The 19,357-nt window shown below is 46.2% G+C and overlaps 1 protein-coding gene across 6 annotated transcripts in view; it reads right to left on the bottom strand.

Annotated features, from left to right (window-relative positions):
• The window catches only part of REPS1 (RALBP1 associated Eps domain containing 1), a 2,155,944-nt gene that overhangs the window by 831,680 nt on the left and 1,304,907 nt on the right, over positions 1 to 19,357 (bottom strand). For all 6 annotated transcript variants that reach the window (XM_069608106.1, XM_069608108.1, XM_069608105.1 and 3 more), the window contains one exon: positions 14,807 to 14,894. In XM_069608106.1, coding sequence (XP_069464207.1) covers positions 14,807 to 14,894 — 88 coding nt within the window. The remainder of the gene's footprint in view (positions 1 to 14,806; positions 14,895 to 19,357) is intronic.

Raw genomic sequence — 19,357 nt, forward strand, 5'->3', positions numbered from 1 at the left:
TGGCAATTGTGTTCGTTACACCGTAAGCTGTTAATGGGTGATTTACAAAACGGTCTAGCTCGATTAGTGGCATCATATGTCACGGAAGAAATGCATGATGAGTTCATAAGAACATGGAGGCTGAGCGCACTCAAACTGCTTAGCGATGCAGACATATCTCTACAATTGCTCATCAGCAATCCATGTAAGGCTAAGCAAAAAATGTGGGAGCACGATTGGAATCAAACACATGCCCAATGTACAAGTTACAAGAAATTCCAAGAGAATCCTTTTGAACTTAAAAAATATGGTCAAACAGCCCGATATTTGTTAGTGTCACCCACTCCTCAGCATCGCTTGGCGTTTTTTTGCGCTTTAGACTCCATCTATGCTTAACGGCAGATCTTTTACATAAACGCAATATGTTGCCTCAAGATAAAGCAAAATGCTTTTTCTGTAATATTGCAATAGAGACTCTGAGGCATCTATTAGTTGACTGTGTGAATTTACTAGCGCTGATATGTACATTTTTTAAGCCTTTCTTAGAAGGATATGTTAATGTTATGCATGAACAACTATGGTGTACCTTATTTCATACGAACAAGAAATCGGTGCAATATGTAACAATAAACTATTTAAATGCTTTGAAATTGTAGGAAATTTCTACCAGGAAAGAACGTGTAAAGTGCCTCTTCTTTATAATCTATAATCACTAAGATTAGGAATTTGTAGACGGTTATGCTATCATAATGGCAGCCATTTATACAGAATTTACTTTTGAATGACTGATGCTTACTATATTAACAAATGACCAAATGTAAATAATCTAATTTATGTAAGAAAGCACTTACCTGTGTTAATTTTTATTTCTGTTGGTTTTAGAACTTGTAAAATGTAAAATGTTGAAAGGTTGGAAAAATTTATTTTTCTACAGCCAAAACAAATGTAAAATAAAACAAAATAAAGTGGAGGGAACTATGGCCTGGTTTCCTGGCATACCCCACTTGCACAAAGCCCCAAAGGACTCAAGAACCTCCTCCTCATCAACATCAGATTCACCCCCTAACTTCTACTTTTCAGGAAGGAGTTCAAGACCCTCCTCCTCAAGAAGAAATGGCTCATCCTCAACACCTAGGACTGCACACAATACACTCCGCATTTAACCTGAGACTGGGTGATCTGCTCCCCAGTGCGTGCCACACCTCGTTGCTTATAGATCCCTTGTCACCAAATTGCCCGCCCTCCCATGTGGTTAGCTCGGAGCTCTCTTTTAGCTCTGCTTCCCTCACCATGTTCTGCCCCTATCATTTGCAAGGCGCTCCTTTGCTTCTTGAAGCTAGGTACCCGCTAAAAGAAAACCAGAAAAATTGGGACACACCTCTCTTGGAAGGACTGCCTTAAGAAGTAAGCATTATTTGCAACACTCAAGCATCTCTGATATTCTATACTTGGCTTCCACCTAACTGAATAACGGAATATACAGTGGCTCACAGGTGATAGTGGCTTGTCTGCCAGCATTTCACCAGCAAGATTCATATCTGCCATAACCTCCTCACCGATTATACCAGCATTAAGAAACTGCAACCAGCCTTCAACCTCAGTAGCATAGAATGGGAACAGTCAGATGAACTTGTCGAAACCATGTTTAACCCACAAACTTTAACTGAAAAAAATCGCACTAATAGACAACATTGCTTTACGCTATATATATATTGAGCTGCATAAAAGCCACCTTGATCCTTGGAAAAGCAGACTGTGCCTCTGGGAAGGTTTAATTCCGTGTAGCCCTATGGTTAAGGGAAGTAGGTGAGCTTGAACAGGTCAGGCCGGATTAGACGCACCCAGCAACGACATCAGAACCTTTGTTGTCAAGCCTATGACCAGGTTAGTCAGCTGGAGCTTGTGTTTGATCACTTTCTCCTTGGCAAGCACCCAATTAGCCTAAAGGTAGTTTAAACTGTCCTGCACTGATCTAGTCTATCTGATACCCACCTGTCAGGCAGCCCTATCCAGAGACAAGACTCTGAAAATCTCACAGCAAAAGAACAGTCAGGATACTTCAGTTCCTCCAGATAAACATTCTTCGGAAGGTCCTGCGCACTCTAAAATTCTGCTTGGTGGTCTCTCTTGATCAGACCAAAGTTAGCCATGCCAAATGCCCAATGACCTGACCGGTGCAGAGCATGTAGAGTTCCAAGCTTATCTGAAGGGGTAGCTGCAAACTAACAAAACCATCAGAGGTACTTCCATTCTGCACAAGTCACCAAATATCAACCTATGACTTGCAGTCAGTGCTGCACTGTACTCATTCCAAATCCTATTCAATGAAAATAATTCAAGCCAATTGAGCCATTCTTCCTTAGCACTTGACCAAAAAAATAAAATAAAAAAAAAACTAGCTTTTACTTACCCAAAGCAGTGTTTGTAATCATAAGTTCCCACATGTTTGCCAAGCATCTCAGTGCTTGACTGGCCCTGTGGGTGGGACCCGAAGGAAATGCAAGTGGGTGTTGAAAACGCTGAATTCCCAGATGTACACAACTCGGGGACGTTGTGCGCATTACTTAAAGCTCTAAATCGCATATGTAGCTATGCCCTCATATATTTAACATTTGCATGCCACGAGGTTGCTATGTGTTGTTAATCAGATTGACAAATGCCAGCTCGCAAACTCGCGAGAGTGGGCAACCAGTATGTCATTGTGATGTACATCGGAGAAAAAAAATACAGATTTCCTGCGAGTAAGCTTGTACAACTCACAAATAGCAAGGAATGGAGCCCCCGAACCAGTTATACCGAACATGGGGAGCGGGGTACACCCCTGCACCTCCTGTTCGGTATAATGGGATTCATCATTTTCATTCATGCTGAATGCACCGTAAAAGTGGATTTGGCTTTTTTTTCTTACTATTTTAAAAGGTATTAACCGATATTTCTAATGGCTTCCCACATATTCCTCTTTTGATCACCAGCTATCTTTAGAAGTTCTCTCAACAACCAGTTGACTCATAACCAGACCATTGATTGGGGTGAACGCACCTTGTCCTTTAACGCCCAACAGTGTTCAGTTCATCTACATAGGTCATGTCAGGAAGGCGCTGCCTACCAGAACTGCATCGTTGTGTGATGAGTTTTTCCAGACAAATTAGCTGATTATGTCGATTTATTTGGTAAGGGGAAAACTGAATCATTAGCACCACCCAGGCCCTATGATTGTGTTACCAATTTAGAGCCCAATGCAAAACTACTATGTAATAGGATATATGCGCTCACCGATAAGGAGAACCAACAGTTAGAACAGTATATGGATAACATACTAGCATGTGGATTCATAAGGCATTCCAAATCTCCTGTGTCTTCGACTTTGCTTTTCGTACCTAAGCAGGAAGGCACATTGCAGACTTGTATTGACTATCAGGCTTTGAACAAAGACACGTTTAAAAATAAGTTTTCCAATATCGGTTTGTTTAGATCAAGTGAAATCTTAGTGATGCCGTTTTGATTATTCAATGCACCAAAGGCCCTTCAACATTTTATGCAGGAGGTACTAAGGGATTATATCTATGTGTTTGTGAACATATACATTGACGATATCCTGGTTTTATATCGAGACAGAGGAACATTATGTTCAGCACATCCAAACAGTGCTACAGCAGCTTCAGGAATACAAGATATATGCCAAGATTGAGAAACGTGTTTTTCATGCCACAAACGTAGAATTCCTGGGATATATTGTCACACCTAAGGGAGTGGTTATAGACATTAAGAAAGTGCAGGCAGTCAAGGATTGGCCTTCCCGCAATGTGTTAAAAATGTGCAATCATTAAATAATAAGTTACTCACCGTAGTGAGTAATGTACTCTTTGTCCAAAGTCCCCTTTCCTCAATACTGTATGGGCGTCCCTTCCAAGGGACGGGAGACGGAACCTTTTTCACCAGAAAAAAATCTTCTTCCCCTTTAAATTTAGAGGCGCGGGGGTGCGTCCCAGGGAGTATGCGCTGCCCTGACTCCGTTCTCAGGCGCCACACCTCACATCCCATTGACGCATCGACAATAGATTTAACATTGCCTAATGACACTGATATAATTAGGTGGGGGGAGGTTGGTGGGATGGATGGAGGAAAGGAGGCTATGGACTAAGAGTATGTTAGTCACTACTGTGAGTTACATATAATTACTCTTACGTCCTGTCCACTTTCCTCCACGTTGTATGGGCGATTACAACTGATTGTAGCCCCAGGGTGGAGAGGAGACCCTCCCTAAGCAAATAGGTTTTGAGAACCACCTGTCCGAAAGCCGCAGCAGATCTAGAGCCGGCATCCAAACAGTAATGCTTGCAGAAAGCCGATGGAGTGGCCCAAGTGGCCGCCCTGCTTATGACTTGCCAAGGGACATGGTGCTGGAATGCGATGGCAGTTGCCTTGGCCCCGACTACGTGGGCATGCATGTTGGTGGGGTGCGGCTTGTGCTGGCCCTCATACGCTTCTTTGATGGCAGAGACCATCCAGCGGGATATGGAAGCTTTAGAGGCCTGATAGCCTGGCCTCGATCCTCTGAAAGTGACAAACAGGGCGTCCGACTTGCAGAAGCCCCAAGTAGAATTTTAGGGCACGCCTGACATCCAGGCAGTGCAGCACTCAGTGATTCGTCCTTGGGATCGGGAAAGAATGTAGGAAGGACCATTTCCTCGTTCAAGTGAAATGCAGATGGAACCTTGGGCAGAAATGCTTGGTGCGTCCGCATGACTACATTGTCCCTGTGAAAGGTGGTATACGGTTCAGAGACAACCAGCGCCTGGATCTCGTTGACTCTGCGAGCCGAGGTAAGGCCGACTAGTAAGGGCGTCTTGATGGTGACCAGCTTGAGGTCTACAGACACCATTGGCTCTAATGGTTTGTGCGCCAGGGCGTCCAAGACTAAGTTAAGGTCCCACACAGGGTGCGGTTTCGTGACGGGCGGGTAGAGCCTAGCTAGACCTGTCTGAGGTTTCTTGACTACAGGGTTGGAGGAGGAGAAAATGCCCTCCTCAGAGTTCCTGTAAGCCCCAATGGCTTCAAGGTATGTGCGGCAGGTGTCCACCTGTACGCCCGAATGGGCGAGGTGCGCCGTAAAGGAGAGCACGCCGTCCAAATTGCAGGCCAGGGGGTCAATTCCCTTGGAGACTGCCCAGTGGCAGAATGAGAGGCTAAGGTGCCGAAGCGTTACCTGCTCAGGTAACACGCTGTGAGGGCTAGTTTCCCTGGCGCAGGGTGGATGATTCTGCCCCCCTGATGCGCCAGATGATGTGCTGGGCGTGTCGGAAGGTGTATGGGGGGCACCACCAAGAGGCTGAGGAGCTCCGAAAACCATAGTCTGGCCGGCCACCATGGAACTTTCAGAATGATGAGTGGGTGAGACTCCTTGATCTTACAAATTACCCTGTGGATCAGAGGAGTGGGCGGAAAGGCGTAGGATTTCATGCCGGTCCACTGGAGGTCCACTGGAGGTAAAATGCGTCGCCCAGAGAGCCAGGGCCCTGACCTTGCCCGGATGCGAACTGGGGACACTTCTTGTTGTGCTAGATGGCAAAGAGACCCACTTGAGGGTGACCCCACCTGTTGAAGATCTCCTGAACAACTGCCACTCGTAATTGTCCGCTCCCAGCCTGCTGAGCCTGTCCGCTTCCAGGTTGGATTTCCCCGGGAAGTGGACTGCCGAGAGGTAAATGTCGTTTTCCAGGGCCCATTCCCACATGCTGATTGCCAGTCTGCACAAAGGAGGGGGATCTGGTGCCTCCCTGCTTGTTAACGTAGTACATGCTGGTCGAGTTGTCTGTCTGGATGAGGACAGCCTTGCCCTTGAGAAGAGGTAGGAATGCTCTGAGCGCTAGCCAGATGGCGTTCAGCTCCAAACAATTGATGTGGTATTCCTGCTCCTGTCGAGTCCAGGTGCTGTGGACCGAGAGATCGTCCAGTGTGGCTCCCCATCCCTCAAGCGAGGAGTATGTGGTGGTGGTGGTGGCTTCCGGAGAGGACGGCCGAAAGGCTTTGCCCGTCCGTAGGTTGCAGTCCATGGACCACCAAGTTAGGTCCAGGTGGAAAGATGTAGGAACGTTGATGATCTCTGATTGCGAGCCCCGCTCCTGATTCCATGAAGCCACAAAGTACAGCTGAATCCTTCTCATCCTGAGTCTCGTGTGCGGCACGGCTAACAGGACCGCTGCCAGTAGACCCAGGAGATGTTGGTACCACCATGCCGAGGTCACTCCTCTGCTGAGGCAGTGGCCCTCTTGATGGCCGAGATTTTGTGCTCCGACAGGAAGACCCTCTCGGAGCACATGTCCCAAATGAGTCCCAGGAATGTCAGTCTGCATAGGCTGCAGCTGCGATTTCTTGAGGTCGAGCGAGAAGCCCAGATCATGCAGTGTGTTCATAAGGGCATGGGAGGAGTAGTGAACAGCTTCCGGAGATGTAGCCCTGATGAGCCAGTTGACGAGGTATGGGTAGATGTGGAGGCCCTGCGCTCTAAGGAGGGGCGCCACAGCGTTCATGAGTCGGGTAAAGACCCTGGGGGCCAAGTTGAGGCCAAATGGAAGGACTTTGTATTGAAAGTGGTAGCCCATGATCCTGAACTGTAGGAAAGAACGATGGGGCTGCCAAATCGGGACGTGTACGTATGCGTCCTTCAGGTCCAGGGAGCACATCCAGTCTCCCTTGTACAATGTCTCCGCTATAAAAGCTGGCGTAACCATCTTGAATTTTTGCAGGGGTAGGGAGAGGTTGAAAGTGGAAAGGTCCAGCAAAACTCTCTGGTTCTTATGAATGGCGAAAATCCTTGAGTAAAAGCCAAAACCTTGCTGGGAAGATGGAACTTCGTCCACTGCCTGGCTCTCTACGAGCGACCGGATCTCTGCCAAAAGAGTTAGTGTCCCAACCTGTGGGAGTGGAGGGGAGGAGGGACGAGAGGCTGGGATAGGAAGGCGGTACCCCGTGGATACTACAGAGAGGGTCCAGGGGTCCGCGAAATTCTGGTACCAGAACTGTGCATGGAGAGCAAGCCTGCCACCCACCAGAGACACGTGGACCCGGAGGGGCGTGTCATGCCTTCTTTCCTTCGCTGGCTGATGCTGAGAAGGGGGACTGGAAAAAGCCCTTACTCTGTCCCCCTTTTTGTTGTTTGCGCCGGTTCTGAGACGGCGAGCGGTTGGGCTGCCTGGATCTGCGTTCCTGGAAGCCGCGGAACCCTCCATATGTACGACCCTTTTCCAAGCCCTGCTGAGATTGGGAGTATGATGTGGTCTTCGTAAGAATGGATAAAGCCGTTTGTGAGTTGTTCATCTTTTTGTCCAGCTCTTTGTCCATAGAGGAGTGGAAGAGGTCCCCCCAGTCCCCTCGAACGGTAGATCGAGAATGTGCTCCTGGACATCCGGGTTGAATTTCATTGCCCGGAGCCAGGCTCTTCTCCTCATGTCCGTGGCAATGCAGATGGCACGGCCGGAGGTATCGATATGCGCCACTGTGGATTCCATGAGGTCCTGCGCCACGAGCTTGGCTTCAGCTAGCCCCGCCTTGAAGCTTGAGTGGCACTGGGCGGGGAGTTCCGGAAGGAACTCTGCAATTTCTCACCATAACCTTTGGTTGGCGGCAGCCAACATGGCATCTGCGTTGGCCTGACGAAGCTGCTAGGAGGCGTTGGAATAGATCTTCTTGCCGTACGCCTCCTTCCCTAGCAGTGCCCCAGAGGAGGCGGCAGAGGATGATTGAGGCTTGGAGTATAATGATGCCTCAGCGATCACAGAGGAGTGTGGGTAAGGATGGGTCGAGAGCAAGAGTGTACCCCATTCCATCTGCCTGTACTTGGCGTCCAGGCGTAAATTGAAGTGGAACCCCCGTGTTGGCAGAGGGGCGTCGCGTGAGGACTTCTGCCATAACCCCCTCTGCCAGCTGCTCGTCCTTGGGTCAGGGAAGCCCAGGTACTCCGCCAGGTCCCTCGACACTGCGCCTGGGAGGATGCGAGGAGCCAAAGACCCAAAGGCTGGTAGCTGAAGCAGCCTCGGTGCACATGCCGGTAGAAGGACCTGGCCGGTCCCTCCCACGCAGGAGAGTCCCTGGGAAGGAGTCTCCCTTACAGGGTGCGCTGGAAAATATCGGCCCTACCGTGGGCCTGGTTCGATGCTTCACAAAGTTCTTGAGATCCTCTGGAGGTGACCTCTGGAAGAGCTCCCTCCACCTGGCTAGTCTGTTCTTCAGTGCCTTCGAGGACAGCGAGTCACACGCCGAACATGATTGACAACCGTGGTCTGGGCCAAGGCAACGTAGGCAGAGGGCAGTGGGGGTCTTAAGTTCGGAAGAGCCCGTTGCAGGATGGACACCTGCTGAACCCTGTTGAAGTCGACAAGTCGACATGCGCCGGGGAGGAGCGTGACGCCGGAGAACCGAGTACCTGAATGATAGATAAAACAAAAAAAAGACAAAAGAAGAAGTATCTGCGCGTGGAATTACATGGCCGAAGCCAAACCCAGGAGCGCTGGTGAATTCGGCCCGTTCCCATTGACGCGGAAAAGGGGGCTGGGGTGTGGCGCCAGAGGGCGGAGTCAGGGCGGCGCAGGATCTCTGGGTCACACCCCGCGCGCCTCTAAATTTAGATGGGAAGGTTTTTTCTGGGGAAAATGGTTTTCTCTCCCGTCCCTCGGAAGGGATGCCCATACAGTATGGAGGAAAGGGGATGGGACGTAAGAGTAAGGGGCTTTCCATGCCCTAAAGAGTGTTTAACAAGGTGCCGATTTTGCAGCATTCAGATCCCGAAAAAAACATTCAGGTTGAAAATGATGCTTTTAATCAGGTGCTGGGGGTTGTCTTATCACAGAAAGGTCAAGAAGGAGTTATACATTCAGTAGCGTTTATTCACACAAACTCGCTGGTTGCAAGCAGAACTACTCAATCACGGTTAAAGAAGTGTTGGTCATAACGGCAGCTTTTCAGGAATGGAGACATTACTTTATGGGGTCTTGTCATCAATTAATTGTGCCAATAGCAGGAATTTACAGTATTTAAAATCAGCTAAGACCCTGAGTCCGAGAAAGTTAAGACGGGCTCAGTACTTTTGCAAGTTTGATTTTGTGATTAGCTAACAACCAGGAAGAACAAAATGGCAAAGAAGATGCCTTGATGAGATAAAGCTTGGAGACATCCGCACCGGCGGTTCAAACAATAATTCCAGCTGACAAAATTGTGGGTACTGTTACCAAGGGCCTTCTAGAAAACATTTGTGTGTTTCATAAAAAGTGAATTACAGACATGGGTGGCAACAGACTCAGAACCATACGTGAAGGACTTCCTTATTATGCAAATCAACTATTTCTCCCACGTTACCTTTCAGAGAGAAAGCCTTATTGTGGCATCACAAGACTCCATTAGCAAGGCACTCGGGTGAACGAAAAACCAGACAAATGCTGGGAAGATATCGCTGGTGGCCAGGAATGAATAGAGAAGTACACATGTATACACAACAATGTGATACATGTATGAGGAACAAGGCAGATCATTCCAGGAAGATGGGATTATTACACCCTTTGCTCAGTCCAACTGTGCTTTGGTCTCATATTTCTATGAACTTATTTACTGATTTGCCTATAGATGACAAGAACAATATAATAATGGTAGTGGTAGATTAATTCTCCAAACAGGCGCATTTTATCCCATGCATTGGTATACCTGGGCAGGTCAATTAGCAGAATTATTCCTTCAGCACATTGTGAGACTATACGGGTTACCTCAAACTATAGTGTCTGATTGTGGTTCTCCATTCACGTCACGGTTTTGCCAGGGCTTCTGTGGATTGTGGGGTATTAACTGTACACTGTCCACCAGATGTCGCCAGAAAATGATGGTCAAACCGAGCGGGTCAATCAAACAATGGTAAAATATGTACAGTGTCTTTTTGGCTGATGGGATGGATTCATGGGTAAGAGCCCTTTGGTTAGCTGAATTTACTCTCAATAATACAGATCATGCCTCTTTGGTCATGTCACTGAATGTGTTTGTATGGCCAAGAACAAAGGATGCTTCCTGAACACATATCTGCATCAATGAACATGCCAGCAGATACAGGTGCTTTTCGTCAACCAATAGAGCATGCCAAAACCTGGAGAAAGCAAAAGAAACATGCATATCAGAAGCAACGTAAAGCCCCAGGTATGAAGTAGGGGATACAGACTGGTTGTCTACACAAATCATAAGTATGGTGGGAGCAAATATATTTATGCCCAATTTAGTGGACCATATGTGATTGATAAATGTGTCAGAAACTGCTATGAGATTAAAGCTGCCTAACGCCTTGAAAATTCATCCTGTGTTTCATGTGTCAGGACTAAGAAACTGCTGGTTATCATGAAGGATGGTCAGGAGTGTTGGGGAGAATTCTCATTCAATGGCTAATTTCCATTACCTAGTGAGTCCCCCCCAGCAGCTTCGCTGGATCTCTGGAGTTTATTTTTTCCAATTGGTAAGAGTGTACTCCTTTCTTTCCACTCTTACCTGTGTTTTGCCATGTGTATATCATCTGTTTTTGTGATTGTGGACTCTGGAGTACACCACTTGAGTAGCCCCCTTATTTTGTGTGTTACACAGCACCTTCAGTGTAGTGACACAGGGTTGTCTTTTAGACTTCCCACCAACTCCATTTCTGAGGCTGACTACTGTCCCCCAGAAAAGGGTAAAGTTGCCAATAACTTTACTTAGTCATTTAACCACAGATCCAGTACACCCCATCTTACATGAAGTACTGGAAAGGGTTAATCCTTAACCCTTGTTATCTGTACTTCCTAGAGCATTGTTTCGCTCTTAACATTTAGACTTGGCTGGTGGCAGTGGTATCTACCCTAACTTTTCTACCGTGATTATACTATAGAAACGTGGTATTGTTTTAGGCTATTATATTAGCCTCGAACTTAAAAACGCTTGACCAAATACTTTTTCTTTTGGCTCCGGTTGGGTTTATTCGCCATTTCTTTTTGTTAAAGTCATCCTTGTGTTTTACTTTGCGCAGTGTTTTACTTTGTTCACTGTCTTTTGGCGGGCTTCTGCCCAGAAGCCTTCATCTAGGCGCCTGGGTGTCTACGTGGGCTGAATGTGAGGGAAGGGTGTAGTTACCCCCTGCACAGGGTATCCTAGGAAACCCAAGTCGCACTTTGTCATGATTGGCTGAGGTGGTTGTCCGGGCCGGACAACCCCCTGCTGCGTGATTGATAGCCAGGCTGTGTGAATGGGGGGTTTTCACATAAAAGGCAGGTCTCTTGGTCTGGAAGTCAGAGAGTCGCCACTGGAACTACAAGGAACCGAAAAGAAGCGGAGAAGAAGTCGACTGCTGCAACTATCCCGTCTCAGTAAAGCCCTGCTGCAGTCCTGAGCTATCTACCCTTCGACGACCAGAGAAGATCCAGTCCGGAGTCTTCTTCCTTTGAGCTTGGTGGGGATAACCAGCTCATCTTCTACAGCCAGAGGATCCTCTTCGTGGTCAAAATCGCTGCACACTGCTGTAGTGGTCCGGATAGCCATCTTAAGAGCTGCTCCTGTTTTTAAGGAGTGCACCTTTTATTCACCGTCGCTGCTGCCCACTTCAGCCCTGTGTGGTGCAGACCCCTCCAGACATCGTCCTTCGGATCGAAGCTCCAAGAACCGAGGGTCTGCAGTAAACTACCAGGAACAACTGCCGTGGCACCAGCTTCTTCCTTGAATAAGGTACTGTGTTCTGCTCGAGGAATTTGGGTGAATCCCTTTTCTTCGTCTCCAAGGCTTGCCCTCGTCTTCCCTCCTTCTTATAACTGTTGCTTCCTCTGTTGACAATATTTAAGTACTCCTGGCTCTGCCGAATCGTGAACTATCTGACTGTGTGATCCTCGACAACAGGAACCCGGTTCCACTTGACACTGACTCCGGCCTATTGACTTTTGAATTTCTGTCTAAGAGTGTTCTCTGTTTCTGTCTGCCTTGACAAAAGTATTGCCTACGATTTTTGCCCCAACTCTCTCTGGGTATCTCAGGTGCTAAGTGTGTTTTTGCCCCGGTAATATTTCTTGCAGTGGATATGCGTTTCTTTAGTAAGACCGAACTGTCATTACTGTCAAAAAGTGATCGCAAGTGTATTCCCGGTAACGTTTTTTGTTTCATAACACCGGTCCGCTAAAACACAGAGTACTTACCTTGAAGTATACGGTACAAAGTGAATTGGTTATTTGTAGTATATTTTACGTGTGGTTTTCGAATTAATAGAAGGGTCGTGTTTATAACAAATGGTTTAAAAATAAGTGTACTTATATTTTTACCTGAAACCTTGAGTCAGTGTTTGCTTGAGTCACAGTAATTGTGGTCCCTTTGTGCAATCTCTGCTACTGCTCATATACTCTTGAGATAAGCCTGGCTGCTCCGCTACTGCTACCACTTTAACTTAGTAGTACAGGCTTGTACCAAAGGTAAAACTTGTATTGCCACCTGTAGTCTTAATTGTGTGTAGTGGTCCCTAAGGGCACTGCACATGATTCTGCCTAACAAGGAGGAATATAAAGTGCGACGTATAGTTGATTCAAGGTGACATCAGCAGCGATTGTGGTATTTGGTTGAATGGGTGGGTTATGGACCCAATGATTCTTTTTGGGAACCTGCAGAAGCCGTACATGCACCATGATTTGAGAGACTATTCCTAGCCCCAACCCTCTCCCCCTCCACAATTGGCTGCTTCGTGGTGAGCTGTTAACTAGAAATCAGAGACCTGTGCCAACCAAGGTGGCAGGGTCGTACTCCATTCGGCTTCGATGGTTAGGGAAGGGGTTTGGATTCCCTCCTGGCGGGACACCAGGAGCCAATACATTGTAAAGATGCGTAAAATATTTGATGAACAGGGTGCCCATGTTCCATAAGAACACGAGCACTTGGACTCTGCAGAGGTGTAGGACTTGCATGATTGTTCTAAAGCTGGCATGATGTTCCGACTGACTTGGCGTCCAACTTGGATGAGGAAAGTAGGTTGGACACCCATCCAGATCTAGACAATATGCAAGGAGTGGTGGCCAGGAAGCCCCATGTGTCCTTTTAAATGACTATCTTCAAGGCCGTGGAAACCCTATAATCATCAGGACCTTCAAAGCCTGTGGTCCAGTATGAGGATACGGACATCCTTGATCTGAGTCCTCCAATGAAACTGCTTTTCCCTTTTGACCCTGCTGTTGCTGCCCCGGTCACGACAGTGTGGTTTGAGAGATCTTGCCAAGAAGCATTTATCTGCTCCCACAGATCCAGGGAATTCTCTATACACATTTCACTCAAGAAGTCAGATGGGTCCATCGCTCAACAGTGGGTTCTAAAGTGGCTACCTTCCTGTCTTTGTCCCTGGACATAGAGAGCAAACATTCATTATCTTAATATTTTCCAGTTTGAGCTTCTGCCAGTTTCATCATTGATTTTGCCACTTTGTATCCACTTAGGTGGCCACAAAGGCTATCTTGAAGCCGCCTTGGTATGCCTTCAGATTATATCATCCAGAAGCACAAAGTATACATAGGAGGGGAGGGGTGACCATACTGTCTCCTAGGGTCCCTAATCGGTAAAACTCCAATTTGCCCTTAAAATGTGTGTATATTTATATACAGTTCAGTTAGCTTGTACTGCGTTAGCCAAGGGTTGCATAAAATGCTGATCCAAAAGAAAACAAGGAGTTGGTACCTTAATTAAGCTAACAAAGTCATTTTTTTTCTTAGTTCCAAGCTTTTGTGGAATGTCTCCACTGCCTAAGGCAGAGGCAATGAAACCTTTGAAAAACATCACAGCATTACAGCTTAAATAGCCCCTCCTACAAATACTCAAGTTATCTGTGCTGTCTGTACCGGATTTGTAGTTTTGCTCAGAGGCATGTACTGGATGTTCCACTCCCCCACACAATGCAAACTTTAAAGTCTAACCGGTACACTGTATTACGTGGGGCAGGCGTCAGTGGAACTGAGGAGCAGGGAAAGTAAAACAGCCCACCCTGTTAGGAGGATCTTGGGAAGGCAGGAATGGATGGCCAAGTGTAAGTCAGTGTATGTGCAGTCCAGTTGAAGCTCGGTATATCAGGCCAGTCCCTTTACCAGATCAGCGGTAGAACAATCATCAAAATATCAGGCTTGTGCCTCAGGAAGCCTGAAAGAGGGGGATACACAGCCAGTTTATGTTTTGGGCCTGTGACCTTTTCAGCTGTGGTATTTTGAGAGCAGATGGGGCTGGGTTGGAGGGAGTCAGGCAACAATGAATTGCCTTAGAGAGGCAGGTGGGGCTGGTGCAGTGCCAGTTGAAGGTCTGAACAATTTAGGAAAGAATTATGGAAAGTGTCAAGTCTGGATTGATCCCGGTATCTCTATTGGTGGAAAAAGTGAACGTTTGTTATGGTGATTCATGAAACTGATGTCTGTTCAAGCAACACCCCCAAAGTGTATAGAAAATGTGCATGCATTTGAATTTATAGGTCTTTCTGGCTTTGTCGTCCTGAAATGACCCCGGAGTATAGCAATTTTCATATCATCAAGGGTATGATTAGTGTCTGAAAAACGCTTACCTGCTGGACTTGTTAGTATGCTAGACACTTTGACCATGGAGGTTCATGCATTTATGTAGCGGTATATATACAGACATGAATAAGCATGTTTTGATTTGGAACTGGAACACACACACACACACACACCCGCCCCCTCTACCCCCGCCCCCCCAAACAGGTTTGTATACATTTGCCAAACCAACCAGCATACTCGTTCACAAACATCCTGGTATTTAAAAGACTGTTGCGAAATTGGCCACAACCAAAACTCCAAGACAGCCTTACCACTTCCAGTTCTTTTAAGTTCCATTTCTTGCATGTGAATTTTGCTTGGAGTCATACGTATTGGAACAGGATGAACAATAGCTGTATCCTGTGGAAATTGTAAGAATTGTTATTATCCATACAAACTAAATAACTATGAGCTTGTATTACAAAAAAAAGAAACCAATGACAATTGACCTTAATCAAAATGTCTCTTGAGTGCCAATTTCATGATACAAACGCACAACTGCCGAATTAAGTGTACTTTGTTGCATTCATTAATTTGGAGAACTACTGGGTCATCTAATGCATATAGAGCTAGCTAATCTCTAACAATCATCTTTATTTGTCATTAAATAGAAATGTGTTAAAATAAAAGTGGTTGTCCTGACAGATATTAGCGTATGGCAGTAGCTGATATCTACTTTGTTGTCTTGGTTTCAAAGAATGTGTGGCAACTTAACCTATGTCAAACAGAGTTATGCAATTTAATTTGTATTCCTTTGCGAAATTAGATGTTCTAAAAATTCTGAATTATAGCTTGCAGTGGCATTTTCTTGGCTATTCATAAGATGAAAGTCACAATGCATCCAAAATGACTAATCTATGCAATAGTGAAAGCTGTAAAACAGAGGAATCTTTCTGTGGTACAATCAGTTAGCTCACATGGGCAGGTAATCTTTCTTACTGCAGTTTGTAAATAATTCTGAATGAACCGGACCTGTGGCAGTGGAGAATGGCATGCAGCTTCATGACAGCGCTACTACATTCCCTTTCTTTACCACACTATGTGAAATATGTTAGTGAAAGACTTTTAGGAGGAAAAAAACTGCAGTTTGGAGTGAGTGTAGCAGGACTATGTGAAAATCTCATCCTCCTACACGATTACACACAAATTGGTGACCATATTGCTAACAAGAAAATCAAAAGATAATACATTGCTCAATTAATATTGCTCGAAAAATACAATTCACCTGTGCAATAATAATTTTCTACATCACAGTACTAATGCCAGTCTCTCTCTCTCTGGTTTTCTGTCTGGCCCTCTTCATCTCTATTCAGTGCTTGTGCCAAGAGGACTACATCCTTTGGATTAAACCTTCTGGGGACTTTTTCCTATTCTTGGTTTTAACCGAGCTCTAGGGTATAGATTCCTGATCTAAGTATCTCTCATATTTCAGCCTCTGAACCGGAATACTCCTAAAATGGCTCACACTGCCCAGAGAGCTAAAATTGGCTTGCAGGGCATGACTTGTTTGGACTCTTTGGAGATGCAACCTTCGCCTCTTTTCAAAATGCATATATTGAAGGAAATATTTGGGGAATTACTATCTTGGTTAACTGCATAGAGTGGTATTGGAGGCAGGACCTCAGGCTCCCTTAATCAACCGGTTTGTGTACCATTTAACTTGCGATGAGAATTTCTCGCTGTGACCTGCGCATAGAGTGGAAGTTTAGCTTGGGGAAGAGATTCATAAATAGACATGTTAAATACTGGCTGCAAGTTTGCACAAACATAGCCTTTTGTAACTAGCAGCCAAGGTGTCATTAACTGGACCTAAATTGAGTTCCTGGCGGATGAATCTTCACAATACGTTCTGATTGAATCCTATTTCTGGAATTACAAGAGTGCTCTTAAACTGCACAAAATATGTTCATTAGTAGATGTACATAGTGTCAACTGGTTGGGAACGCTATCTGCCATGTTGGTTTAATTAACAAATTACATACCTTTAGTAATGTTCTGTGATACATATACTCGCGTCCAACCAGTTCCGGTTTCTAGTAAAGGACCAGCTGACATACTCACAAACCATCAGACTACCAACACAAGTAGAAGGTGTTTTCCCTTTTGATTTTATTGGAAAATTGAAACAAAAAAAACAAGAAAGGGACCCCTAGGCTTTTACTGACATCTTTGCTTCAACAAACGCGGACCTCAGGTGTGGGCTCCATGACCATCTCAGGCATGAGCGCCAATGGCGCAGTATGTTTATTACCTGCTGCAATAATGGAAATCCACTTGACCAACACATCGGTTTGAACAGGTCTTCAAAAGACGCTAAGAGGGCTGTCTGAACTGCTCTTTTCTTATCAGACCTCTTGCGCAAATTACGTTGAATATTGGTAATCCAAGACAATGCAGTTTGCAATGCTTCTGCCCTTGTGTTTTCAAGACATTCAGAAACGTTTCCAGCCATGGTGATCACCTGCCCGATTACAGAAAAAGGAAATTCTTTGGCAGAAACGGACTGGTTAGCTGTAAATCTGCTTTGCGGAATGAGGAGCTCGCTATTCAAATCCAAAAGTGCATTCCTGCAGGACTGCATCTCTCAAGTCAACAATAAACTGAGGGAGTTATTTAAGATAGTGGACTCTTTCCGCTTACCCCATCTTCTGCTCAAAACTATTTGCTTCACAAAACAAGGTGAATGAAATAAAATGTTCCTCTAAAGAATTCTGAATATTCAACACTATATAGCAACTATCAAATCACAACGCCACAAGCCCTCTTCCAGATACTGAGCTCCGTAGAGATATCCCTAAGCTTTCCCTTCAGTGTACATCAATTGAAGTAGCAACCTCTTCTTCCTTTCATGGTACCCACATGTGTGGTTTATGATACTCTTCCTGAAATCGTATCATCCCATTGTTCTACCTCATCCTTGCCACCAGCACTGACCCGCAGCTCATGCAACATTACCAAAGAGTACCTTCTCTCTTTACTCAGCAATCTACAACCTATATCACTCTCCAACATCAACCCGACCAGTCTTGTCGATCAATACAACAAAGCTATCTCCTAGGCAGTCAACACTATTGCCCTCCTGGTACAAAGATGGTCCAAGAAATCCAGTGACCTGAATTTGTGGTTCACCCCGGACATACAAATCCTCCGATCTAAGAAGTGTGCAGCTGAGACCAAAAAGAGAAAAACACCTTCAGATTCCAACAAAGTCCATCTCTCCACCACTGCGAAAGAGTACAAAGAAGCTATACTTAAGGCCAAAGCCACAACTTACGACGACAGAATCTTCAATGTAAAATCCAATACTCGCAAGCTTTTTACTTTGGAATCATCCACCTCCCCACTATCCAACCTCACCCATGATGCAGCCTGCTGCACTAATATCCAAAACACCCTCAGAAAATATCACCACACGACAGCAGAAAATCCACCTAAAACAATCTTCCATTTGCATCGCACCACAACAAAACCACCCCAGCACTCATTCAGCTTCACCCCTCAGAGTCCCACCCTTTTGCTTCCACTCCGTTTCTGAGGCTTAAGTGACCCTCATCATAAAAGATCTTAAACCTTCTTGCGGTAAAGGAGACTTATGTCTAGCCACAGTCATCAAGGATTGCGTAGATGCCCTCATGCCCATCATCACAGGTATTATCAACACTTCCTTCACTACCTCCTCTGTCCCCACCAGTCTCAAGCAAGCTTGGGTCCTCCCGCTCTTCAAAAAACCCTCTTTGGACCCATCTATTCCCACTTACTACCAACAAATCACCACAGTCCCATTTGTCCTAATGATTCTAGACTGTGCTTCCTAACCCCAGATCCAACACTATCTACAGTCCAACCACATCCTCACCAGTCATCAGTCGGGTTTCCGCCCTTGCCACAGCACAGATTCCGCACTACTCGATCTAAAAAATCAGCTCGACGAGATCAAGGATGCTGGCAAACCAGCCCTTTTACTACTCCTAGACCTTTCCGCAGCCTTTGACTCCGTAGACCACAAGAATCTTCGGTCAACACCTCACCTTTGCTGCCAACTTGACAGAAGCAACCGCCTGGATCCTCTCCTTCCTAGCTGACGGAACCATGAGGCGAAGGCGCAGACAGAACTTTGCCCTGGGATTGAAAAATTGCCAGCATCTGCTCCCTGAAGGCAGCCCATTCTTCCGGAGTCGAAGACTTAGTGGATAAGACACTTTCCTCGCGAGGCCATCCTCCAAGGAGGATGGGGAAGGCGACTGGTGACGACGCTTCCAGGAATGTCGAGACGGGGAGGACGAATGGCGGGACCCACTGAAGGACCGGAGATCCCCGCGACTCCCTCTGACGAGGAGAGTCGCCCCTCGAATCGTCAGTGGACATCCCCTTGGCAGATTTACGGGACTTACTGGGTTTAGAACCGCTACCTACCTGTAACTTCCCCTTACGCTCCTGCAAGGCCTTAGCAGTCAGCGACTGGCATTTCGAACAGTTGTCGGGGGTCATGACTCTCACCCAGAAAACACAAACAAATGTAGTGCGGGACTGTAATCGACATCTTAGACTTACAGTCCCGGCAAGTTTTAAAGCCAGACTGCGGAGTCGGAGGGGTCAAAGAAGAAGACATATTCATGAGGAATACATGAGGTGCGCTGAGTTTTCGAAGCAAACATGTTTACGGAAAAACAGAACTGAGGCTACGGGCGCTGTGCGTCCTATTTATAACATCTGGTGACGTCGCCCTCGACGGAGGACTTCGAGGGACATCGACCAGACGCCATCGACACAGGACGCCCCCTGCCGAAAAATTACCGAAGTAGCACAGCTGTGGACATTACATG

This window comes from Ambystoma mexicanum, chromosome 4q, assembly GCF_040938575.1.
Source record: "Ambystoma mexicanum isolate Mex_15411 chromosome 4q, UKY_AmexF1_1, whole genome shotgun sequence".
In the NCBI taxonomy this organism is placed as follows: Eukaryota; Metazoa; Chordata; class Amphibia; order Caudata; family Ambystomatidae; genus Ambystoma; species Ambystoma mexicanum.